Here is a 27,230-nt window from a genome sequence, read left to right on the forward strand (position 1 = left end):
TTTACATATATATCTTAGAAACAGTAGGATGTATAACCTTTGCTTAGTTGGTGATGGGTAGGAGGAATAAATAAAATATGTTTAGTTAATTGTTCAGAGACACTTGTACAAATTCAGGGATGCTGAATATTTTTTCCATGAAGAGAAGTTCATTTTTTAAAAGGTTTTTTCAATTTAAGGTACTACTTGGGAGAAAAGTCAATAAACAAGACGATATTAGTTTCCTGTTTTGTAATAATCCTCAAGCTATTTATTTTGTATTTCTGTAAAAAAAACAAAGCAATGGTTTAAAGACATTTTAAGTTTTCAGAAGTTTATTCATCTAAGTTTATAGCACTAATGCTTAGCTCTGTAGCCTGTAGATAATTAAATTAATTGGGGCCAAATGGATTGCAGCCCCTCATGCACTGGGTGGGGGGCACTGGGGAAAATGGGACTCAGGAAAGCTTTGGCACCCACCGTGTGAGACACCAGCCTGTGGGAGCTGCTGTGGCACCATTAAAACTTTTTGCATGAAAACATGTTTATTTTCACTTTCTTATTTCAGGTTTTGCCTGTTGGGAACAGATGGCAAGGGGAGGGGGGTGACCTGGGCAAGAGGGTCACCTGACTGTGGGTATGAAATGGAATAAAAGCATCCTGAGGCAGTACCCAGGAGAGAGTAAACAATGATGAGACCTTAGACATCCAATGTGTCAGAACGACTTAGAGGCAGCACAGGTGACACCATCGTGCTCCTTGCCTTGTGTCACACCAGCTCCCACCTGCCAGGGCCACCCCTCTCCCCCACCCAGGCAGCAGCAGGCTCTTCAGTCAAAGCCTTCGGCTGAATCAGCTTTGGAGGGAGTTGAATGCAGCTGAGAAGCAGCACAGCTCCCTGGAGGAAGGAGTGGAATTCTAAGCATGGGATTCAAATTTGTTCCTGAAAACCCTGCCCACAGCTGGAAAGAAAGGGTCTCCAGGGTAACTGTTTCCTTTCAAGAGAAGCCAAAGCACCAGAGGAAAATAATTTTATTAAATCCCAGTTTAAAAGAGCAGGGGCAACTCATATGTGAACTCAGATTGGTTTGGGTGGGCTTTTTTTTTTTTTTACAGAACAAATTCTCCCATTTGTTTAATACAGATGCTTCCAAATCCCTTCATGAACCTTCTCACCAGATACACGTCAGTTCAATGAACCAGGTAAACAATTGTGTCCCCAATGTCCCTTGTCAGGCCATTCTCAGTGACACAGACGTGCCTCTGGGCCAGGTCAATGTGGAAGATGGCTTGTTCCAGGATTGGAGTTTTCCCTGCTTCCTCTTTGCCAAGGACTGGAACACGGCGGGGCCCAAGCACGGGATCATCAAACCTCATCAGCTTCACTTTAGAGAGATCTGCACAGAGAGCAGCTGGTTAGGCCATGGCAGCTGTACACAGGCCACAGCACCCACAGAGTTAACCACAGCAATGCTGAACCCTTGGAACTTCCACACCTGCTCCAAGGAAATATGTTCTCATGGGAATAACTGTCCTGTTAAGGTTTACACCAATACAACAATCTCCCTCGGGGTTTACACAGTGAGTTACCAACAGAAATAAGGATAAACCACACAGAAACACCAGCTCCTAATACCACTTTCCAAGCATTAGGTATTCCACTGTGCTATTAGGAATTTGCTTTATCTGTCTCAGGACAGGTCTGAGTAACTTAACAGTTATTCCTCATTTTCTGAGGAATGAACTGCAGAGACTGGAAGGAAGGTGAGAGTTGATTTCAATACAATTCCCTATCAAAAGGCAGACTAATAAGACTGCTAAGCAGACCAAGAAGCCTAGGACCTTCAGCTAAGCCTTCCTCCAAGTGCAGCCTTCCAGCCCTGTGCCCAACAGCACACTGACACCTCCTGGGAAGACAGGGAGGGAGTACCTGTTTCATCTCACATTCCCAAACCTCCTGCCCAGGAGCTGGCACACATCCTGCACACACAGGGTGTGTCCCACGTCCTGTCACAGCCCTGTGTGCACCCCCTCAGCAGCTGGCACAGCTGACACCTGTACTGGTGGCTACCTTTGATCCCTCTGTCCATCTTCATCAGGCGCCTGATGATGGTCTCTCTGTTGTCCCCTTGCCTGATGTCCATTTTTGTGGAGAAGTGGCCGTTGGAGGGCTGAGGGTTCACCAGAAACACAGACACGCCAGGCTGTGAGAAACAATACAGACCTTAAAGGAGAACCCGTGCATGTGAGCCCTCAGGTGAGACACGAAACTAAACCAAATAAACATCTGCTGTTAATGAATCCTCCAGAGGGATAAAATCCCTTTAGAACCTGCCTGGCCATGCTGGATACCAGCACTGCCCCAACTCTAAAATGCAGCCCAAAGTGTAATAAGGGTTCAGACATATTTAGGGAAATCAATGACATTTTTACTTTCAGAGTTAGAAATATTAATACATGGTAAACATTCATGCCTGATCAAAGTTTTTAAATGGTATATTTAAAAAAACTCAGACAAAAGCAAAGTTTCAAGTCAAGTTTTTTAATTAAGCTTTCAGACTTTCAATATCTGAATTTCTGATATTACCTCAGTTCTGAATATAGAAAATGGTTTTCCAGGACAGCAGTCTTCTTTGATTTTATCTTCTGCTTCAGAAGCAAACTTTACCTCAATATGATCCAGCTGTAAAAGAAAAAAATGGGGAAGAAGGGAATAAGCAGTATTTAATGGCTTTAGAGGGAACAGCAGAGGTTACAGCCCCATCAAACAACTGTTCATGTAGGAAAGGGGAAAGCAAACCTGCACTGCCATAAAGCAACAAAAGTACAACTGAACCCACAAAATCTTGTTTGGAAGGTACCTCTGAGGGTCATCTACTCCCTGTGTGACGTGTCCAAGACCTCACTGTCCATCTGCAAGGACAGGGACCCCCAGTGACCCCCCAGCCCCTCTGCTGTTCCCAGCAGTGTATCCCTGTTCTGAGGGCACACTGCTCTCTCCCCCAGTCAGGGGTTTGAAGATTTACAGATAGTTTAAGTTGCTGCTCACTGTCAGCTTTGCTCTGACATGGGACAAGCCCAATAAAGTCACAATTGTTTCATATGGTACAAGTTACATCCAGTTTCTAATAGTTTCTAATTTCCAGTTTCTAATAGTTTCTATAGTTTCTAATTCTTAAAAAACAGTTGCTTTTGATTTTGACTTTTGGTGTTGGGGTTGTTTGGTTTTGTTTGTTTTGGCTTTTTTAACACCACGTGCCTGAGCTCTCCCCTCATTACCATGTTCCTGTTAAACTAAATTCTGCTCATTATATGAAGCAGCACAACTGCTACCAGACTGGATGCCTTTTACACAGCACAGTGTGAAAAGCCCTGCCCAGAGCCTGCTCCTTGCAGAGGGAAGACAGCCTGCTGTAGCCAACATGCCAGTGCAGGTGCCCAAGGACTGACTGGTCTTGCTAATGCCTCGAAGCAGCTCCTTCCCATTTCTTCAGCTGGAAACGTGAGATACAGATTGGCTCAGAGAAAAACATATCCTCAAGTTGCCAGTGGACATCACTGTCACAGCTGCACCCAGTACTGCAGTGAAAACCAGCCCTGCTTTCTGGGACTATGTTTGTAGTGCTCACCTCCCCCTGTACCTCATGCCAACACTGAACAGATCCATATGCATCTATTTGACAAATGGAGACAAAGCTGATAAAAAACTGTTGCCTGAGCATTGCACACCCAGAAGTTAATGTAAAGAGGCTTCGAGCCTTCGGGAAGGCTGCTGCTCCAGCCATCCCAATAAATGCCAAGTAGTAGGTGCCAAGTCTGTACCAACCTCCAGGGAATTTGTCAAATAGACAATGTTCTCCATGAGCACTGCACGTTCATCAAACTCCAGTTCGAGATCAAGAACACGAGAACCATTTTTCTCCAAGTTTTCCTGTGGGGGGGCGGGAGGGAAAAAGTATTAAAACCCTCTAAAGGCTGCAAGTAAAATGATGCTTCAAAATGGCAAACTATCCACATTAGTCATGAAAAGAATAGGCTTGTAAATCCAAGAGCTCTCTGCTGGTACAACATTAACACTGGAGCAATAATTTTCTTGTAACAGGGCTTCTTCCTCTACAGGGAGCTGGTGACACTGATGGGAGGAGTAAGAGCAATTAGAACACATTTTTAATATAGAATTGAAAAGGTGTTTGACATTCACAGTTATTTAAATCCCTACTTAATGTGCAGGTTGAGAATTCACAAAATCAGTCAGCATTTCAGTGGTATTTCACAGCAGGAAACTCAGGCTTATGACCCAGTTTAAAATAAAGGACAAGCCCACAACACCTGGACGTGCTCACAGTGAGTTCTCTGCAGGGAAATAACAACCACTTTGTAAGTTAACATAAAAGTAACTTAATTAGTCCAGAAAGCCAGCAGCAACAGTCACAAGAGACACAGTATTAAAGGCAGGATAAAAACCACACTTTTTTTTTTTTTTTTAACTAAAACAGAACTTCCTCTTTGGAGTTTAATCTGTCCCTGCCTGGCTCTCACATGCTGAGCCAGCTGTCTCCTTTGAAGCTCTGCTTTGTCAGCCTCAGCATGGTTGTGGTTTCCTGGTTTCCTCATCAGTTTAATGTGAAAGATTCCCTTTTAACATGGAACTGCTTCCCTTTGTAAATCAAAGAGGTGCTCCTGCATTTCAGCCCTCCTCTGATGAGTAGGAAGCACAAGCAGAGATGCCTCTTGTACCCTAGAACTGATGAATAATTGGTTTCAGAGAAAGACACTGCTCAGAGGAGTCTGAGTTCAGGTGTTTCCATGTCTCTGTGGGAAATAGGCTGCTGCTCTTTGGAAGCAAAAAGATGGATTTGAGATAAGCCTCAGCTCCTTCCCTGCATGCCCCAAGATCACTCACTGCTGCCAGACTAAAGACACCAAAACACAGCAATGGTTCAGCCCTAACTCTTAGGACTGAGAGTTTTTCTGACCTTTCCCAGATGGATCAGTGGATCTAACACATCCCTACTGTTCTTACAAACTTACACAGGAAGCTCCAGAACTGCTTTGTGCTCTCTGCTCCTCTGAAGGCTTCCAAGCACCCATGAAAATGAACAATCAGAACAACCCCACAGAGACAGCAACGAACAGCTCCACTTAGAAAACATGAAAAGCTAACAAATAGAAGTAATTATTATGTGCATTTCAAAAATCAAGCTAAAGCTTAAGGAGAAAAAGTAATTTTTTTTTACACTCAAGATTTTTTACATTACTAATCCCTCTCAATTTCTACAGATCATGAAAAGTCATTAAAAAGGTTTTAAATCATACAGTGCAACCCCTAACCCCTATTTAAAAAAAAACTGTTAATTCTTTTCTTCTTGGCTCTCCCTAGTTGTTGTATTGAATTTTCATCTGCAACAGCAAGCACAAGAAAGTTTCTTTAAAGAAATGGAAGCCAAGATTTGCATAAGCTTGCATGACTCAGGGAAAATAATGGACTATCAGCATAATAAGTGATAAACATAAGAATTACACACAAAATTTGTAATTCCATTCAAGGCTCAGAACAGTCTCTTGTTTCCTCCCTTACACATACTGCAATCAATCAACTCTTGCCCTTATTCTTAGCTTACAGGTTTTATGTCTCCAAAGCAACACTTGACTCATTTCAGCATGAAAAACTGGAGAAGTCACATATGATACATTTCAAATACAGAGGGATCCAGGTATGTTTGAAGTACAGATTGTATCACCAACAAAACACAGGAAGCACCAAACTTCAACCAGTCCAGAGCTCACCTGGGCTAATTCACATGGAGACATTTTTATTATATAGTTCTTCTAGAGATGTAAAAGATGTTTATAAACAAATCCTTGAAGATGCCACATAAGCAAAGGGCAAGGGGGAGACACTGCATTCACAAAAGCCTTTCCAGTACCAGAACTGTCCCTCTGACACTTACCTTAACCATGGCAACAAAAGGCATCACCTTCTTCATATACTTCTTCAGCTCTGGCAAGGTGTTCAGCTCACTGGCAATTACTTTATTATCTGGCAGCTGACCTCCACTGACCTAAAACAGGGATGAACAAGTATAAAAGAGAACAGCTATCACAAAAAAAACTTGCCATTCAATATCATATACCTTTCCTGCTTTCCCATAAGTACCAGCAAGGTTGGTCAGCATCATTGATTCCACAGATAGTTTTCTCATCCTTCTGAAACCCAAATAGCATTTAACACTAATACAGGAAAAAAACCTATACAATGCCCAAAGGTGAATAGCCCCAAGAACAAATTCCACATGAGGAATGTTGGTTTATCTCATTGCCACAAGCTGGAATAGTCAGGACTCCCGAATCTATCAGATACAACCCTGGTGTGTTCAAGCTGAGGATGGCTCATCAGGATCCCAAAAGCCACTCTCAGCAGTTTCCCCATGTCAGAAGCACAGATCCTTCTGTTCTGTTAATATATTTCTTCTTATGACTGACTTGTTCCATTTCAGCAATTTCTTGTGACACTTCTGAGTGGTATACACTTACTCAAGGACTAGAACAAAGCTTCTAAGCCCACCTGCAGAGTTAGGCAGCAGTAGTCTGTCAGTCAACCATGTTTCCTCAAAAACATACTTGTAAAGAATATTTAAAAGCTAACCACTTACAATTGGAAGAAACGATAGGGCAGAGGCATGTTTTTTACTCAGATTGTCAAAACCAATGAAATGCAACTGTCAAATAAATGACAGTCCTTGGGACATTTTCATTAAGCATCAAAACTTACTGGACAGTTGTAAAAGCATATAGAAAATTAATCTACTGAAATAATTTGGTAACAAAGTAGAGCTTATAAACTTTCTACAGATGAGCACCCAAACAGCTGGCAAGCAGCTGGAGGGCAGAGGAGGGGACGAGCACCTGGAAGTGCTTACGCAGGACAGACAGGGTGGTGTGCTGCCACGGTGGGTAGCTCTTTGCCACGTAGATGGTACAGTGAGAAGGCTTCTGGGAAGGCTCTTTTGTACTTTTCTGAGGAAATAAAAGAAAAATCAGGAAGAAGTCCCTAGGCAATAGAGCATTATCACACGTGCACACAAAGAGAGCAGCCTGACCTTGCCCTTCACAGGCGCCATGTAGCTCTTGAGGCGGAGGCGGAGGTCGTGAGCTGCTTCCATCAGGTACTGAGAGGAGCGGATCAACACCTCATCCACGGGCCCTGCTGCTGGCCACGAGGCCCTCATGATGGAGTCAGCCTTTGGGCAGAGCAAGACAGGAATGCACTGAGTGAACACACGGTAGCTGGTGGGTTTCCAACCATTACAGCTTGATTGGAAAAGAGAGTTTAGCCAGTTTGGACCTCAGTGAGCACCTACCCATAACACCCTAAAGGAGAGGGCACACAGACAAGAAGCACAGCAATTGTGTTCAGGGCTATACATACAATCACAACTACCATATGCCTATGGAATGCCATCTACAAGCAGAGGGCTTAAAAAACGTCAGAACTAAGCTTTACTCAGAAGTGTAAGACTATTGCATTGTTGCACTAAATGTTAGATCACCTCTTTGTAAACAAACAATGATAGTGACTGGTATTAATGTTGCACATATCATCATGGCAACAGGCCAGCTCCCTGCAGTCACTGTCCCAGGGACAATGAGCCAGTATGATTCCTTGGATTCTGACACATCTTTCCTAGTTGTGCATGAATATCTGAAAGCCTGACATGGGCGTTACTGAAATCCATAAAAGTTCAGATCTGAATCAATGGCAGAACTGAAACATCAGTACCTTCCCCAGCAGGGACCAGATGTGCTCACACAGGTGGGGGCAGATGGGAGCCAGCAGCAGAGTCTGCACCTCGATGAACTGGAACACCAGCTCCCTGTGCATCCCCTCGATGGCCAGCTCCCGGTACTTGTCTTTTGCTGCCTGGAACAACAACACAGCCATCAGCCCTCTGCTGCAAGGGAGAAATACCAGAGCCACACACACACACACCTGTGGACTCCAACATGCCTTCAGAACGTGAGCAGCTTCTCATAATCCATTACTGAGTTCTAAGAACTGTATTTTCCTGAAGCACCCACATATGAATCTGCCAGTTGGCCATTGGATTTTTGCATTTACATGGTACTTTAAAAAACTGTCTATTGGCACAAACATAAAAGACAGTAACGTCCACAGCTGTTTATCAGGTGCTGTCATCCCAAATAACTTATATACAGATACTAATAAGAACTAAGAAAAAGGCAATGAATATGATCTATCATTACACATAATTCAGCCTATTTAACCCTACTCCTGAGTATCTCAAAGCAGCCACATGAAGGAGAGTGTGTAATTCATTAAATGGAGCAGCATGGCTCTGCAGACACTCTGGAGACATGGTTTATGGAGGATATCAAAAAGCACTATGCTTCCAAACAATTTTGTTGATGCATTATCTGGATTTCTTATGAAGAGTCCTTTATCACGAAAGATATAAAGAAAGGCAATACTTCTTAATAGTGTCTTTTTTAAAGCACCTTCTTGCTCATATTAGATATCAGGACTATTTGCAGAATTGCATTTGCTTTCCTCTGGACCTTTATAAAGCTTTATAAAGCTCTACAATTCCACATTTATTCCCTTGAAGTATTCTTGTTTCTTGACACAATTCTGATTCCAATTCAGCTGTATGATTAAGGATCAGAGACAGAAGGATCAAAAGAAATCCATAAAGTAACAAATATCGGGTGCCACTTTCTTACACCTCCTACCTGAAACTCAAAGAAGCCAGTTTTCAGAGCTTCCTTAAACATCATCTTCTCATAATTTTGGTCTGTCTTCATTATGCCTGCATTCATCTCACTGGGGAGGGAAGCGAAGTGACAACATCAATACCACATAGTCTGCCCCATGTAATGGCAACACTGCCAACTATCACCAATGCAGCCAAACCCCATAACCTATTCTGGAATGAGCTCTTTTTAATGGAAGTCATTAATCTTTAGAAAAAAAAAATAACTACAGGTTTCCTCCTTGCAAGGAAAAACCTGGTTCAAACTGTATTATTAACCTTTGTACCACACCTGGCAAAGACTCTGTCATTGAAGGTGCTGGCTGGGCCACTCCTCAGGCTGTCTCTGTTTGCAATCATCTCCTTCACCCACTCCACCCACGTGTAGAGACGAAGAATACCAGCATCTGCCATGGCTTCCACAAAGTTGGCATCTTCAACAGTGTCTCCAGCATCAGCCAAGGCCAAACGCATGCCTGAAGAAAAGGGGATCAGCTGCCAGGGCTGGGTGCTACGAGCTGGCCAATACCCATGGAGTGCCGTGCCTCCTGCACCTGTGCCAGCTCACCTCAGCTGGAGTTAACAAATGCAAAGCCAGGTCACAAACTGCCTGGCAAGCCAGAGATGCCTCAAAGGAGGCACTTCTCCTGGGAGAGGAACACTGCCCTCCTTGGGAGGGGACCAGACAGACACCAGAACCAGGAGACCAGCACGGTCTCTGCCCAAAACACAGGAGCATGGGAGAAGCATGGCACACATGGATACGCAGGGCACAAATATGTACACACCCCATGCACACCAACAGCATGTCCTGTGCTCTGATCCCTTCAGTGAATGCAGAGAGATCAAGCAGGCTGCTCCTGGAGAGTCAGCCCCAAGAGCAGCTCCTGGCTGAACCAGGTGTGCTAAAACACATCCCAATCTTCCAAGTGGAGTTCAGCTTTTCAACAAGAACAGCTGGTAAGTGGCAGAATTATTGCCATTTGGTACTCCAATAAACTCCTTTGAGAGCAAAACACTCACTTTAGTCGTTTTGGCATAATTGACAATCAGATGCAGGTCAGAACGCACTCACCATCTGCAGAAAACTTGTCAACAGCTTGAGTGAGGGTGAGGAAGTTGCCTGTCGATTTAGACATCTGAAAGAAAGATAAGAGTGTTTGTTTTCTCACACATCCCCTGTGTTGGTGGATAAGCAAGACAGACCCAAATAGGGTTTGGGCAAACAATTTTCTCATGAATCACAGCAAAAAGCACTTTGGTAAATCTGAATGAGTTCTCACAGCAAAAGCAGACTGAACTCTGCAGGCGCTCAGCAACAAAATATAATCTGAGAAATTCCCTAAATTAAACTTAAATACTACTTTAAAACTGGCGGCTTCAGATCACCATGTATTGATTTTTCAAGAAGAACTCCACTAGGACTTGTTTTGGGGTTTTTTTGATTCATATCAGACAGTCTCCCATGCCTAATTCTTGGGTTCAGGCACTTTCAATTCAATTCAATGTCAGAACTTGCACATATTAGCAAGCTAATGGCACAAACATTTTCTTCTCACTGCATCTACTCCAATGCTCTAAAAAGATAAACTTTATTTAAATAAATAAACATTCTATATTACCCTAAAACTTAACAGAAATGCACTGAACTCTTCCCTAAATTGGCGAGACTACACAAGGGCTGACTTAAGAGAAAGTGCTACATAGAATCACAGGCAAGGCAGGTCTTTACCTCTAATGAAGAAATGTCACTATTTCCCCTGCTTACATCCCAAGAAGTTTCCAGTCTGCCTAGCAAATGCCTATTTTGACAACACAAAAGCCATGTCACAAAAAAACCTCACCGTACCTTTTCGGAATTGAGGAGCAGATGTCCGTTGGCTCTCACAGCTACTGGCCATTTTTCCCTGTTCAAAGGCAAGATAGAAATCTTTTGGCCAAGTAAATATATTTTCTCTTTTTAAAAAAAGGAACAAACATTTTATGTTCCAGTTTGAGATGAACACCTTGAGTGGAATCTTAAAAAAAATTTACCTAAGGGTTGTCTTAAATATATTAAGGAGTGTCTCTGAAGATGAAAAGAACTACAGTATAAAGGCTAAGGATTATCATTGCTGCAACACAAGGCAGGGAGCAGTGCACCTGCAATTACAGTTCACTTACATCACCTTCCTCTGTTCAGGTATTTTTAATTTAAAGGACAGTGATTGGCACTGCCCAAGAGCACACAACAGTTCTACCCATGAAGGAAGGAGATATTAAATTATCCACAATCATCGTTACTATACATCAGAAACACACTTTTCCTATATAGAGTTTTATACAAGCCCTAAACCAAAATTCAAGGGAATGCAAACAGTATTTTCACCATAAAAGCATGCAGTGGGCAAAGATTCTCAACCAGTCCTGCACAGCCCATGGGAATACATATGGCTCTTTTAACCATCCTTGAGAAGGAATTAAGGTGACTTAATAATAAAGTCAAATAAATTCCAGTGCAGGAATACAACTCAACACTGGGAAATCCATAGGAGGAGATAATGCAGAAAAAACAGGAGAAATAAAGGCAAAAAAACCTTTCCATTTCAACAACTTCTATTATAGACAACTGTATCAAAACTGCAACATGAAAGAATACGTTTTCAACGCAGTTCTAAATGCTGTACAGTCCAAAGGCCATTAGCAAATGTAACAGAACTGCAAACTCTCCAGCTTTACCTGCATCATATCCCTACTCACCTTTCTGACCACATGGCCACATGATTGTAGAGGTAGTACGACAGGTGATTTGGAACAAGGTCTTTGCCAGAAACTCTGAGATCCACAGGATACCAAAATTCAAACTCCTCCTTCAGCTTATCCAACTTTTCCTTTGGAATCTCAGTTTTAGGGAATGGAGCTGTCTTGAAGAAGATGTAATCCCAAACCTCTTTGCTCATTTGATGCGCCCTGCACAGAATCAGTCCCACATGGCACAGTCAGTAAAAGCTCCTCACATTCTACAGCACTTTCTGTAAGGCAGCTTAAACAGAGTGCCCAGGGCCTTTGCCCGAGTTCAGATGAGTAAATCCAATGTCAGAAACAAAATTCAGAACTGCTCAACCCATGCACCTGTTTAAACTGCCCTTGGAGATTTCCCAATTAAACATAAAGACTCCCATAAAGAAAAAGTGATTAATAATTAAAGCATAATCTTGAATATCCTGGAAACCTGATAATTTCTTTTCCAAATGTCACCACCCAAGACTCAGCACCACCTTAAATGAACACTGAGAACCCCTCACTGGTATGCCTCATGGAGCTATTCCTTCTGGCTTCCCAGAAGTCAAAGGGCAGGACAGGAGAGAACTGCTGTACAGTTCAAGGTTGCCTCCTACATGGAAAATATTTGTGGTCTTTTCATACTTCAAATGGAATGAAAATTTTAAATTAACTTTTACTGCAAGACACGTCTTACCAATTACCAGAGGTAAGATCCACAATTTTGAAGGAAAATACTGATGAGATGCAACTGATACCCACAGCTCTGTGGCCACTGGGCTGCATTGACACATATCCTCCTTGTTTCTACAGAGATTCTAATTCCTGGTTCTCAGAGCTTCAGTAGAGTGCACCAGATACTGCATGCATTCCAAATTACATACTTTCAAGCCAAAACTTGCTACATGTCAGCACCTGCTAAGGGGCTTGGACCTGTGCTATGCAGAGAGGAAAAGCATTCTGGACCCCAAATACTTCCAGTGCACATTAAAAAAAACACCTCAGATGGTGGTCTGTACTACCAGTTCAGAATAAATCCTACTGGCACAGGTTTGCTGGTTTGGTTCTGGCAGTTCTTGTTCTATGCTTTTAAATTCCTTTGCTGTGACTGGGTTTGTGTTTGGTGCATAATTCATTGTAACTGAAGGTGACTGAAAGGATGGGCCATAAACCCCCTTTTCCTTCATGCCACAGAGCAAGTATCAGTAAAAAGCATTTTCGAAGGCTGCTAGATGTTATCTACTTGCATGGGAGAGCACTCTAATTGTACATGCTTAATTACATCAAATCTGTAATTCAGGGCCCAGGATGCTCACTTCAAAGCTTGTTTCTTGACACGACTAGCTCGTGCACAGCTTCTCTGTAATTAGAGAGGTTTGAGCCCAAATGACAACCTTGCCCAGTCTCAAGAGGTATTTCTGTCTGTAAGAATCAGAATGTTTATTTTGGAAATGGTTTTCAGATTAGTTATAACATACAGTAAGAAAAGTTTCCATTCCAATATGTAAACTACTCCAGAAATTAGTCCATAAACCACATAGAATTAGAGCAGATGATTCAAGGCACAGTCTGAAGTGTTTTTTCAACTCCTGACTGAGCTGCAGTATCTCATCTCTCTGACCCCTATCACCACACTTCAAAAGCCACTCCAACCAAGAGGTGACATGCCTCCTGCCCCTTGCTCTGAAGACTTCCACAGACAAGTTGTGGATAAAAGATGGTTCTGAGCTTCCAGGAGAGTGACAGTGACAAAAACCAAGAGCTAAATTCTACTCCCTCTGTACACTGGAGCCTAAAATTTATTGTGGTGCACAGCAGTCTCAGCAAGCAGACACCTAAGCAGCCACTGAAACCAATCACCCAGCAACGTGCCAAGGCCCATTTCAAGGCCAAGTCAAACAAGTATTGAAGAAGGCGATTTGCTCTCCACACAGTTCTTTCAGAGAAGCATTTTCCCACTCTCTCTCTAACTGCCTGTCACACTCCTCTCTTTCCTTACTGCCCCTCTGCAAACCTGTTCTAACTCAGGTCATGGCAGGTTAAGTTTAATAAAGACGCTTTTCACACACAAAAGCGAAGACTCAGCCTCCTTGGCAAATCTTTCTGCAGAGCAATTCAGGAGATAAGCACACCTAATTAAACAAGAGAACTTCATGGTTCACTCTCCTTACCTGATGCCCAGGGGAGATTCTCCTTGGCCCCTCAGGTTCCCCCCCTGCAGCAGGTGAGCCACAGTGTAATAGGCCATGTAGATGGTGGAGTCAGAGAGAGACTCGATCAGCCACTGCTCATCCCAAGGCAAACGGGTCCCTGCAGGGAAGGCTGTGTCAGGCACCCCAGCACCACCCCGACCCACATGCACACAGGAGCAGCTGATGATTTTCAGTGGAACACATAAACATACATATAAGCATTACTACTTATGCTTATGCTTTTAAGAAATATTTGGTTGAAAAATTAAACTATGCATTTGAAAATTTTACTCAAGAGCAAACACTTACTGATTTTCAGCCTATTTCCTGACACAGCTCAGCTCAAGAACATCTGCTGTGGGTTACAGTGCACATCTAGCAGCTGTCCCATGTCAGGCTACACAAGATGAAGGCTAATCAGAATTTGAGAAGAAAACTCAAGAAATGGTATAAGATCCCTCTTCTGAGGTCCATTCCAAATCAATGGCCCAGGCAGAAAGCTACTAAGATGCTGCAGAGACTACCTGTAGCAGTGCAAGTATTACCAGCCCCAAGCACTTCCAACAAAGCACACCTTCTCTGGGATGCTGGGCCAAGATACAAGTTGGACACTTCTCTATACCACTGGGGATGTTGTGTAGCACTTAAGCCTTCCAAATGAAACGAGGAGTACCATCCTTACAAAGAATCAACTGAGAAAGGAATGTTTAGCCTACCTAAGCCATACGTCCTGGAGCACGCATGCTCTTGTAGCCAACCTAAGGTAGCTTCAAAATTTCTCCTAGTCTCTTCACAGAACCTGTAAGAAAGAAGCTCTTACTGCCTTCAGCTCTCTCAGACCCCACCAACAGCAGCAAAGTCACTCTCCTTTACAGCCACATTCATAACTCACGTCTCCAGATGTTGCAAGCACTCTGACGTCTGTTTCTTCCAGCTCACTTCCCCATAATCTAAATACCTACAGTCAGGAGAGGTTTATTGTAATAAAGCAATCGAGAGGTAGTGTACAACTGGAGCAACTTTATAAGTGCAGCTTTGTTTCACTCACCACTGGTCACAAAGGGCCACAACACACTCATCAGCAGATCTCGATATAACTTGTTTCTCAGGTTCCATATAAATCATGGCTTCACCCTAAGAGTTGAAAGGGCAATGAAAGCTGAGATTTAAGTACTTAGCAAAGTACTGAAAATCCTGATAGCTTACTAAAAAGCATCCCCCTCTATTCTAATTTGGTTTATAGAATTTACTGCATAGCTCTCACCACTGCCAAGCTCTCTGCCTCAGTATTCCCTTGGGTAAAATGAGGCAAGGCTTAACTCTGTACTTCTCTAAGGTACTAGCTCACAGCACTTTGTACAGAATGCATGAGGAAAAGGAGGACATAAGCACAAAATATTCCACACTGACTATGCCCCCTGATTGAAACAGCTCCTAGAAAACTCTGAGGGACAGAGGGAGGGGGAAAGGCAAAGAAAAATGGGATGCTGAGCTTCAAATCTACTTGCACACATCATCCGTGCTGATGCATTATAATCTGGACATAACAATGCCACAACAACAAGGGAATGATGGCCTGAAGCCTCTCTCACTCCCAATCCTCAACAGGGAGTCTCATTAGAGGGAAACCACAATCACTGTTTGTTTACTGCTCTCTGAAACAGGAGCCCAGCAAGGGGGCATTTGCACATCACACATCTCCTTCACTGGCTTGAAAGAGACTTGACAGTCCAGGTCCTACACTTCCAGTACCCTCCCACCTATATTAAAGAATAAATTGGACCACCAGAACATGTCCTGGGGAGGGTGACAGAATAAGGCAGGGAACAAGAGAACTCTAATGAAGCTGCTCAGCCCACTCAGCCCAAGAACACCAGGTCCCTCTCTCTGCAGTGACCCAAAGCACCCTGAGGGCTCCAGAACCACACCAGGGCTTTCTCTGGTGACTCAGCCCTGTGAAAAGGGCAAAGCAGACAATTCAGAAGCAGCTGTGTGCACACTGTCACATACCTTATCCAACATCAGCTTCTGAATGCGTTTCTTGACATCTTGAACTTTTTGTCCTTTGAATTCATCCACCAACATCACCTGTAAAGATAGGTCACAGGAGATAATATTTTTTCAAAATTTAGCAAGAAATAGGTGCCAGAGGTGTTCAAATCAATATAAGGAAGTAGGAGGTGCTGCAATCTTTGACACGCAAAAAATAACAGTACAGGTGTTGGTTTTTTTTAATTACGTGCAGTCATCTTTACCCAAAAACAGTTTGTACACATGTCAGCATCCACACAGATGGCAGATTGCAAAGAGTTAGAAATAAAAACTATCATTTGCTTAAAAAAGAGCACCTGAGAAATACAACTGGTGAGCTACTGAGGTAAAGACAGGAGAAAAAAAGAAAAAACCAAAACAAACACAAAAAACCCCAAAACAACAACAACAAAAAAAAAAACCAAAAGCAAAACAAAAAACCCCCTGTAAACAATAACATCTTGTCATTTCATATCAGTTTCCCTATCCATACTTGCAACAAAATGGATCAGCTCCCCAGAAGGTGATTACTTGTTCAGAAACCAGGTTATAATGCTCAGAGAACACAGGAATGTGTGAGTGGAAACTTTCTCCAATTCTACATCACCCCTTCAACTGCAGAACCTAACTGCAGGAAGAGTCTAAATGAAGAGTCCTTTGGGACTTTTTTTTTGGGAAAAAAGGACACTGTCCCTCTTTCTTGAGATTTTTTTTTCCAATTCTTTACCTGCCTTTTTTTTTCTCCTAGTTAAACTCACCAAGAATCCACTTACCAAAATCTTGTATTACTTACCCCCTCATAGAATGCTTTCAGGTACACTCTCTCCTTGGCCTCTGCAAGCTTCTCTCTGTCATTCTGGCTCTGGATTTTGAGCTCGTCACAGACAAATGGAGCACAAAGGCTGCCATAGCCTGGGATTTCAATGATGGGCACCTGAGAATTAACAGAGGGCTGTCAAACCCCTCCTGCACCCCACTGCTCACTCCATACATTCACAGCATCCAACAGAGGTTACACAGGGTTTACAACAGATTGCTGCAATTCCACTCATCGCCCAGAAGTTCTGGCAGCCCCCAGGGGGACTCCTGAGCTGCCCAGGTGTGTCCCCTGCCATGACACGGAGCTGTGCCAGGACTGGAGCTGGTGCGTGGAACCAAGGGTTCTGCAGAATACTGGAGCGGCTTTACCTGTAACCTGCATTTTCTAATGAAAGCTGCCTCAGCCTCGAGGCCGTGCTAACAGTGAGGGACTTCAGCTTTTTGCACTGAACAGACACCCACCTAATCAGGCCATGAGGGCACTAAGTTTGAATCAACCAACAGGTTATCAGGAAAATGATGAATTCCATTTCCCAAAACAATAACGCCCATTAAAAAATGACACTTTCCTTTCTCTCTGAAGTATAGAATTGAACAACAAATCTTGGTTGCAACCCTTAACAGACCAAATGCTGTAACTACAGGAAAATATGAAAACTTTACATTTTTCAGCTCTTTCAGCTGAGAAGGACTTTAAATAGAAACTCTGGAAGAGGTGGCACAGCTCCTGGTTAGTTTGTCATCAGTGAGCATAACATCCTATGTGCTGTAGATGGACACACGTGGGTGCACTCACCGGCTCAAATGGCAGGACCATTTCATCTCTGATGCCATACTTCACCCTCAAAGCCTTGAAAGTTGGAAGAAAAAAAAGCAATATATAGAAGTCTTCTAGATGCTTTTATCCATTCATAGTGTTTTCTTTGTACATAATGTTTTATTAAAATCAGACAAAGCCACTTCCCTGCTTTCTCACCATTTCTGGCACCTGAGCTCAATCCTCATCTCATTTCCAGGTGATTCTTTGCCATAATTGTCTACATCTTTTAAAAGGGGAAAAATTGATATTGCTCTACCCTAAAATGAGTGGGCAAAAATTCAGTAGCCAGGGATAGCTGTTCAGACACTGATGTACTCCTGCAGTTAGTAACAATCATTTTCAGTCTCATTTGAAATTCACAGAGAATCTCAATCTCATTTTTGAAAGTAATTTCCACAATAGGAATTCATTTCTGTTTAACTGGTGCTCTCCTCTACCTTAACATGCAGTGCAAGTTACATGATTCTCATCAAAAACTCAGACCTGAAGTCTGAAAAAAAAAAAAAAAAAACAAAAAACCATCTGTCCTACACCAGTTGGTTTAAACTTCAATAACTTTTAACTGCTTCGATTTCAAGTTAGAGATGGCAAAATGCCAACTAAAGTAAGTTTCATTTTACCCACTGGATATTCATTTTTGACCCTCTTCTCTAGGGGAAGGAAACAGAAACAATTCAGTTGAGAGACTGACCTGCTTCTTTTTCAAGTCTCTCAGGGCTGCAAAGTCATCTGGAGAGTCAGAGGGAACACTTGTCACCACTCCAGTTCCTTGGCAAAGGAAAAGATAAAGAGATGAAAGGATTAGTCCCCACATACTGAATGCCAGTGCCCATCCAACAGGCTCTGCTGCAGAATTACCTTTATCCTCCTTGATGGTGAGCATGGGCAGGGCATATATGACCTTGTAGGTGGTGAGGGGTGCTGAAAGCGCAGCACCAAGAATCTCCTGAGCAGGACAAAGGAACAGCATTACAGTAAATCAGGAGCTTTCAGCCTAGTAGAGTAAGCTCTCCTGGCAGATACTCTTCAAATTGTCTGTAAATTTTCCTGACACATTACAAACAAATTAAATACATTTTATATACAGATGGACAAGGAGGAAGTACATATGAAAACGAGTGGTACTATTTGAGACAGGATATAGGTTATATATTGGTAGAAAAGTCAAATACCAAATACCAAGAAACTTAAACTATAAGTATGTAAAATTGGGAAAGCATAGGAAGCAGGACAGTTTGCTTACAAGTATCTGAAGCACAACAGCACTGAGGCAGAAGTGGCTTAGGAAGCCAGTGTCAAAAGTGACATTAAACAAAGCAAGTGTATTGTCAAGATATTCACACACTGACAGGAGGCAGTCAAGATGTAGCAGTGATTTCTACCTCACTAATTTGCTTGAATTCACATCATGTCTACTAACAAATGAAAAAAGCACATATTTTCTGCTTCGTTCTTCAAAGCAAGATCAAGAAAGATGGTGACAAGTTGTAGTGAATGAAGGGATGCAAACAGCTGAAGGTGTTTTGTATCAGGATGAATAAACACCACTGATGACACTTGCTCAAAGCACACAGGTTAAGGACAGCAAACCCCAAAACCACTGACATTCACTACCCAGCTAAGAAAGCTTCATTCACACAGATGTACTGGAAATGTCAGTACCAACAAAAGCCTTTTCCACATAACCCCTTCTAGCTGTTAGTTTTCCCCTTCCCTTTCCATTTACTCATCCTAGCAAGCAGAAAAGTGTTACTTAACACTATCCTTTCATCACATCACACTGAAGGAATAGGAATACATCTGTCCCCAGCTAAGTGCACCAGGTTATTCTCCCAGCAGCAGCTCTGGCTTGGCTGTCAAGGAAGCTGCCTGCTGCTTGCATTGTTTGTCACTAAAGATTTCCGTCACTCCAAAATTTTTGCAATACCTCCTGTAATTTCTTTACAATTAGAACTCCACCATCACCTTTCTAAGCCCCAGAGGAGCAGCTGAACCTGCCCAGCACACTGCAGGATGCTCACCTCTCCCATCAGCTCCTTGACCACGGGCACGACCCCGTTGTCCTTGGTGAAGCCCTGGTAGGACATGTTCCGGGCAGCGCGCTGGGTGCAGATGAAGATGTCCCCGCTGCCCGTCTCGAAGCCGATGTACTTCATGTCCGGGCGCAGCCAGCAGTTGGTCTGGCCAAACATGGTCTCTGGCCTGAGCGTGGCAGCCACCAGGAAGATGTTTTTTCCTCTCAAGCCACTGAGGGGAAAAGGTACTGGATACGTTATCAAAATAAAATCATTACAGCTCATACAGAACAGGCATTTAAACTAACATCAATTTCCAAGCAACATTTCCTAAGAGACAGAAGTGGATCATTAATTCATTGTGGGTTTTCCATTTTCTTTTTTTTTTTTTTTTAATTCCATCTTGAGGTCCATGCAGACACAGCAAATAGAGCAGGTCAAAATTCTGACAAGGTCTTTGAAGTGATGGAAATAACCAGGTGAAATTAAATTCTGCATGTTCTGGCCAGGAGACAGAGTCCATCTGCCACGAAAAAGTCAAGACCTACCTCAATTTTGCAGGGTAAGGATCCAACACCTTCATTTTTATCAGCGTGTATTCTTGAGGCCCAACACCCTACAATTCCCACAAACAGTGCAACAATCAATAAATGGAACTCATTTGAGCAGGAAAGAAAATAAATCCTATTCTGTAGGAACCTAATCCAAACACTATTTAAGGTACTGATGCTTTCCTCAGAGTAAATCCTATTTCCATTAATATGAAAGGCTGTTCACTAAAATACAGACTGCAGAGAGTTTATACTGTGTTCCTACAGCCAAAAACTTATCAGTCACAGACTGTCTGAGCAACATCTAAGTTAACAACAGCTTCTTTAGTTTCAACAAATAACAATACAATGGAGCGATGCTGCTGGCAGAGATTGCCAAACAATCACATAAACCAGATACAATGGAAAATACTATCCATAGTTCCAGACAAATCTGCTCAAGAGAGGAGTTCATTCAATTTTCACATGCACTGACAGCTGAGAGCCAGTGACTCTGCACATCCAAACTATGTTTTGCTCTAAGATACAACTTACTTTCTATTTAGTACTTAATCATAAGCAATGCATGAAAATGTCAAGTTAAAATATTACCTCTCCTGTTTGCCTGTCATGATCCATGCAAGGCTGCCCATCTTTAGGGGAATAAATTGTATATCTAGAAAAAGATTTTCATTTAGCAGTAATTAAAATAGTGTATAGAGCTAGAGCAAGAAGAAAGAAATATCTCTCTGGGGAAAAAAAAAACCCTCTTAATGGCATTTTCAAATTTTGTGCGGATCTGTTTCCATCAGTGCCACTGTTCAGTTTTCACAAGAGCTTTCAGAACTGACCCATTTTTGCTTGGAGTTGGTACCCATGGAAAAACTAAACCTGGAAGACAGATCTCACAAGTTTTGCTGGCACAACGACTACACTTCACCATGTCAGGCAGAGCACCAGCAAGGAAAGATTCTGGTTTCATGTGAGTTAAAAGCATGCTCTAGAGACGTGTCACAGGGTTCTGTCTCTGGTACAGCTGAGCTTATCCACACTCCCAAAAACTCAGAGCTGAGTGGCAGCTTACCTTTTACCAAACTTAATCTTATTTCTTTCCTTTAGTGTAAGGAACTGCCATCGCACAAAGGAATCATAATAGGGATTGACATTTGTTGTAATGAAGGAACGCCTCCAGTCCACCTGAAAATGGGCAAGAGGCTCCAGTAAGCAAGCACAATCAAGAAATCAAAGGAATCTCATAATACCATAACTATTATTTAAAAAATAAAAAGAGCTTTCTCTCCAAAAAGACAATGCAAGTACATATCCCATAAAGGGTGTAAGCTTAAATACACATCTGTGCCTGCTCTCTCAGAGCAGAGATGTCAAAGACTCGAGGTCTCTCCACTGACTGAGAAATTTAGAGGTTTTGTAGTAGTTTTAACCAGCCATTCAAGCTGAAATTCAGTACTGCCTTGTTTCATCATCTTTATTTCTTTTCATTTCAAAAATCTGTTGTCAGCAGGACAAGTACTTTTAGGAAGAAGAATGATGTGATGTCAAATAGAACTACTGTCAATACTGACTACCGACAAGTTATCTCACATGGGACCCATAGGTCATAACGTCTTCATTGGACTAATTTCCAGCTGTGACCACTGTACAGGGTCACAGCTCTATATAAGGAAGCACTTAATTAAAACCCAGACATTAAAATGTTAAATTACTAACTTCATAGATATCAGAAACATTCCTGGAATTATGCTGGTATAACACAGAAAATCTCAAGGAGAAGCAGCACATTCACCAACACAGTAACAATACAGGTACAGCTGCCTGCATATCTGAGGTTGGGATCACCCAGAGTCACCTTCAATCCCATGCTCTTCAGATCCTGGACAGCAAGGGGAGGGAAATAATCCAGCCAGTGCTCAGCTTCAGAAAAACTGACCACTTCTTCATCAGACAGACCCAAAGACTTCATGATTCCCCACTGGTATTTGGAAGAGCCAGTCTTGGCAGCAGCCTTGCTCTGAAAGAACAATTGGGATTAGGAAGAAGCCCACAGTCTTGTCACAAGAGCATTTGTGTCTCTTTGCCTCTGTTAATGTTATGGTTTCAGATTCCAGATACACAAGTTAATACTCTTAAATATTCTCACAGCCTCCCTCTAACAGTGTGGATAATTGATTAGAGTTTCCATTCTACACCCTGTCTTCACAGAGGTGAAGAATACAGGGTGTACTCTACCATACCTTGTATTCACTGTTCATTCCCTAACCCTCCTCTTCCCAACTGTTCCATGCCAACGTCCAAAGCACCTGCAGAGCCTCTGCCACAACAACCTGGCAAGGAATTGCCTGTTGTCGAGGCCCTGCTCAAACCCATGGGTTTTTGCACCACGAAAAGGTGGATAGCCCTGCACCCCTGTACCAAAAACCTTTGCTGCTATCACTTTGCTCATGGCACTTTCCCCAGCTGTTGTCCCTTGAGAATCTCCTGTCTCTGCCCAGCAGTGACCCAGGCAAGGTCACACCTTCTGTCCTGTACAGCAGCCAGAACCCCAAAGCCAGCAGTTCCAGTGGGACAATCTCTTCAGCATGCATAAACAACATACAGAGCATCTCTAAACTTTTCCCAGACTTGATTCTTTGCCTTGCTTTGAGATACTCCCAAAATCCTAAATCTCATTTAAATACCTGGTAAGTGAAAATAGTTTGGATTATTTTACTGAGCCTGTCTAGACAGAACTGGCTAGATACCAACTTAAAAATAACCAGAACAGCAGGAATACACATGCTTTACCTCTGAGAAAGCAGGGTTATTTCCTACAACCTGCTTATGAATGTTCGATGAATGGATTAAAAAAAAAAGAGAGGAAAAAAAATGAAAGTCTTACTCTGTATCTGATCTGTTTTTTCTCAGAAAACTATTAGGCAGAGCATTAGCTTACCAATAAGGGCTCATGCATTAACATGGTATCTCTGGAACCATGCAGTTAATGGATTTTTTCAAGTCCACCCTAAAGGTAACTCAGCTGCCTTGAAAAAAAACAATAAAATCTTTGTATCAAGGTTTCTGTGAGCCCAAAGGAGGAAAAGCTACAATGTGCACACCGAAGTTTTGACAGTACAGCTCTCAGTCCAGGAAGGTTTGGTTTAAACTTTACCTTTTTGCCTTTTGCTTTGTCTTTGATGATAATTTCTTCCTCTTTTTTACCAGAATTTTCTTCTTCTTCCTCCTCCTCATCAGGAAATTCAGGTGGGCAACCATACAACTCCATTTCTCTTTTCAGCTTATCTGCACAAGCCTGAACAGAGATATTGGGAGTGTGTCAGCCAGGGCACCGGCTGCAATCACAGCCAAGGAGTGGGTTTTACTTATAACATTTGCATTCCACACTTTAAACTTTTTTTGGACCTTGCATTAAGATCTAGGAGATCCTGCCACTTCCAGAACACCTTCCAGGGCAGGAAGCAGTTTACTGTAAGGATTTTCTTGCAAAGGAAAACATCCAAGAGGTAAAATTCAGTTTTCCAGCTTTTTGTCTTTTAAAGTGATGTTATAGCTCAAGCACAACACATGTTTATTACAAATTCAGGTTCCAAATCACATTGTCCTGGTGAGTTTTTAAATAAACTAAGGTGATGTTGGGGATGGACAGTAAGCAAGGCTCCAAGCAGCCTTAGGGATAAAAACCCCATCAGAAACACCCCCCCCAGCAACTGCAGAAGTCTCACCTTGATGGGCATCCCCGTGCAGTGCAGCCCAAAGGGAAACAGGCAGCTCCTCCCCTTCAGCCTCTGGTACCCGACTGCGAACTAGACAGGGAAAATGGAACAGCTGAGACAGGAACAGCCCCAGGCTGAGCCAGCACCTGCTCAAACACAGCTCTGACTCCTCTAACGCAGCCACTGGCAGCTGCCAGAGCTGGGGGCAGCTCTGCAGGAAGCTGAAACCCAGTTTGTTTCCAGGCCTGCCCCTGCGGCTGCACAGGCACGGGCATGCCAGGCTTTGCACAGGCACGGGCGTGCCAGGCTTCCAGGCTGGCTGCACCAGAGACCTGCGGGTGCACAGGGGGCTGCTCTGGAATCCTACCCCCAGCACCCAAAACCTGCTCCCACACAGGTCACAGAGCGCAGCAACCACAAACAAAAGGGACAGGTCCCTCGTGAAGTCTGAGCCATTTAGCAGCATCTCCTAAAAATCTCATTTCAAAGAACAAACACAGGAAACACCTGCAGCCCTATCTCATCAGATTAAAAATTACATTAATGGAATTTCCCTTCAGCTAGCAATATTTCTTCTGAAAATGTGGGAAAAAAGGAAAGTTTAATAAGTCATCACTAAAGCAATGAAGGAATTGACATGACATCCTATTAGCTCAAAACTGAACTACAAAAACAGCATTTGTTCCAGAATAGTATTTAAAGGTATCAGCAAAGGAGAATTTTTACCTCACATTTAGATAAGGAAAACGTGTGTCCCAGGTGCAGGCGGCCATTCATGTAGGGGTAAGGAAAGGTAACAAAGTACTTCCCTTTGCTGAGAAGAAAGTAAAGAATTAAAGCACATAATTAGCTTTGTAAATGACCATGACAACACATGAGCAAAACAGGTAACTGGGATGTTCAGCTATTATCAGCCCATAGTGATGTTAAAATATTTTCCTTTCCAGTAACAGAAGTATTTGATTTCAAAGAGCTGATATACTAACAGGCTTGATCATCCTAAAAAATAAACACAAAAGAAAAAACCCACAGAGGACTGACATCATACAGAAACATTGAAATAGATATAGCACGTTCCCAAAGGTAACAAATTCTAATCCTGCTTCTGAAAATTAATTACAGCAAAGGCTTAAAGTAATTTACTTAATCTCCCACTGTGTGAGTTCAGATTTTAAGGGCACACTGCAAGCAATCACACCTTTCACAGGGATATATTGTTGCAGGGTGTTTCAAAGATGCATTACGTCGTTGGAACCTGAGTACTCAAAGCAGCTAAGAAAATATTTACGTTTAGGACACTGAATTTCTACCTTTACCTTTGTACTCTACTTCATGCCTCCCTTCACACACTCCCTCGATCAATTAACATGAAGGAATAAAGGCCAAGTCATTTGTTTGCCTGCAAAATCTACAATTTAAGAACCTGACACCTATTACACCACTTCAGTTATTATCTTGGTTTAGTCTGCCTTTCCCACACACCAAGTATTAACCTCATACTGCCAAGGTCACTGCTTTTCCAGTCAAAGACCTTCCACAGGACTAATGCTGCTCCCCCAGACAGCCCTCCACACCTGTGAAGGGCATGGATCCCAGCAATTCCAAAGGAACCGTGCTTCCAAGCACGCTCTGCATTCCCAGAGGACGAACAAGTCTCTCAGTGTTTACTCTGGGGCAGAAACAAAATCAAGAGAGTTATATGGCCTTCCCCAACGGTGCAGAGCACTCTGTGCACCTGTGAAAGGCTCTTCCTCCCCACAGCTCTCCCCATCCCCGCTGGGGCTGCAGCCCGTGGTGACAGGCTGGTCACCTGCCGTCCCCGCAGCCTCCCTGGGGACTGAGCCTTCCTCCCTTTCTGCACAGGCACAAGGGGCTGCTCCACAGCAGGAGCCCAGCACTGCTGAGCTCTGTGAGGCAGAGCAGGACACACCTTCCCTCCGAGTGGAACCTCCCCAGGGGCGAGGGCCCAGGCATCCCACCGCGGAACCTCCTCCACGTCAAAGAGCACAAGTCACAAACAGAACCTGGTTCTAAGCCCACAGAGGGTACTGACACTGCCAGGAGTGAAAAAGCTTCTCTCATCCTGCTGGAACTCAGCCACACACGTACTCAGCTGCTGTATGTCATCAGCTACAGAAACGTCAACAACGTGTGAGCAAGTCTCTCCAGCTGAGCCATGAATTCTGCTCATTGGAAAGGGGCCACTTTTTCCCTCCACCAGATTTTGAATGAAAAGACATTTCAAGCAGTGAAAAACCAAGTACAACGATACCTCCTCTGGTCCTTCCTGTCTGCAGCATTGATCTCAAACACTCGATCATGCTCCCACTTATGCTGGACCTCTCTTTCAATCTTCTTCAGGAAATCCACTTTCGCTGTTCCTTTACGCTCCTGTTCAGCAGAGAAAGGAAGGGAAGTCTGGCTGAACAGGGTAAGAAATAACAGAGCTGTACCCTATCACAGACCACCCCTGACCTCCCTGGGAAGGGAAGCACTGCTTCACCTCTCAGCAGGGCAGGAGAGGCGGCTCTGTGGGGCTGTGTCCTGAGATCCAGCCTTCTGAAACTGCGCCCAAGGTCTGCAGGGAAAGCCCCAACAACCACTGTCCACAGCAAAGGACTCTACAGCAGCCAGGATATACACACACACTGGCCATCTTGCCAATAAAGAACAAACTCAGAGATGTCTGAACTGGGGAGGCAGAAGAGGATATAAATCGTAAGTGCAAGCTCCCACAGAATTCTGGTTTTATTCCAGACTCCATAAACCCATGCGATGCCTCCCCCTTTTGGCGTACATAAAGTGGGCACAGCACTCCCTATGCCAGGAAGAGGGCAGGTAACAAGTCTAACTGCAGTTCACGGAGTTCGCCAGGTAAAGCATTCCAAGCGATTTCAATCAAATCACTGTTCAGCAGCCCTTCCTCTCATTATTTTATCACATAACATATGGCAAGTACTAAAGCACCTTATTCTTCCACCATATAACACACAGGAATTGTTAAAGGACACACGCATTACGGACACACGCATTCTGCACTCATAAAGGTTGAGAATTTCGTTTTTTCCCACCAAAACCAAGACACTCCTAAGACCTTTACACCAAGGGGCCGCAGCCGCCGGCCAAAGGCCCAGTGCACGTCGCTATGGGACTCTCTTCCCGGAGACCGCGGCGCCGAAGAGTGACCCTGAGGAGCCGGGGAGGAGCCCCGGAGAACCCCACGAGCCCCCGAGGAGCGCGGAGCCGAACTGCGGCCCGCTCTGCACTCACCGCCATATTGCCGCGCCGGACGGGGCCCGCACGGGCCGTGCCAACAGCGGCAGCGGGCGGGGGAGCCCCGGCCGTACCAAGCCAGCGGGCGGGGGGACTCCGGACCCCTTTTAGCGTGAAGGGAGGGGAGACAAGAGTGCGGCAGGGAGAGCGAGCGGAGCGATCGCTACGGCGGCTCGTCCCGGCTGGGGAGGGGAAAGTGAGCCCGGTGCGCCGGGCCGAGGGGTGCGCCGGTCGGCACGTTGTCCCTTTAAGAGCGCCCCCCCCAAGATGTCGCCGCGGGTTCATGTGCTCGCTCTACCGAACTTGCTGGTT

The 27,230-nt window shown here is 43.7% G+C and overlaps 1 protein-coding gene across 1 annotated transcript; it reads right to left on the reverse strand.

Annotated features, from left to right (window-relative positions):
- Positions 1 to 1,170: 1,170 nt before the first annotated feature.
- Positions 1,171 to 27,049, reverse strand: LARS1 (leucyl-tRNA synthetase 1). Its single transcript, XM_068206270.1, has 32 exons — positions 26,916 to 27,049; positions 25,918 to 26,036; positions 24,372 to 24,459; positions 23,655 to 23,735; positions 23,084 to 23,224; positions 21,785 to 21,946; positions 21,002 to 21,114; positions 20,530 to 20,593; positions 19,936 to 20,003; positions 19,394 to 19,619; positions 18,231 to 18,318; positions 18,064 to 18,140; positions 17,349 to 17,402; positions 16,527 to 16,667; positions 15,713 to 15,790; positions 14,751 to 14,836; positions 14,595 to 14,660; positions 14,419 to 14,501; positions 13,682 to 13,820; positions 11,490 to 11,699; positions 10,600 to 10,657; positions 9,826 to 9,889; positions 9,043 to 9,226; positions 8,731 to 8,821; positions 7,760 to 7,900; positions 7,080 to 7,220; positions 6,886 to 6,996; positions 5,931 to 6,041; positions 3,806 to 3,910; positions 2,567 to 2,662; positions 2,051 to 2,183; positions 1,171 to 1,376 (listed from the first exon to the last, which is right to left on the reverse strand). Exons 1-32 carry the CDS (start codon positions 26,919 to 26,921, stop codon positions 1,171 to 1,173), a joined length of 3,531 nt encoding a protein of 1,176 aa, XP_068062371.1. The 5' UTR covers positions 26,922 to 27,049.
- Between the last annotated feature and the right edge of the window lie 181 nt (positions 27,050 to 27,230).

The sequence above is a fragment of the Anomalospiza imberbis genome, chromosome 15 (genome assembly GCF_031753505.1).
Source record: "Anomalospiza imberbis isolate Cuckoo-Finch-1a 21T00152 chromosome 15, ASM3175350v1, whole genome shotgun sequence".
In the NCBI taxonomy this organism is placed as follows: Eukaryota; Metazoa; Chordata; class Aves; order Passeriformes; family Viduidae; genus Anomalospiza; species Anomalospiza imberbis.

What these genes read in the sequence shown, in the direction of transcription:
- LARS1 (XM_068206270.1), bottom strand. An exon ending in CACCATCAAGGAGGATAAAG is followed by an intron (nt 18,141 to 18,230) that starts GTAATTCTGCAG and finishes TCCTTTGCCAAG; the next exon opens with GAACTGGAGTGGTGACAAGT. An exon ending in ATTTGACAAATTCCCTGGAG is followed by an intron (nt 2,663 to 3,805) that starts GTTGGTACAGAC and finishes TTTCTTTTACAG; the next exon opens with CTGGATCATATTGAGGTAAA.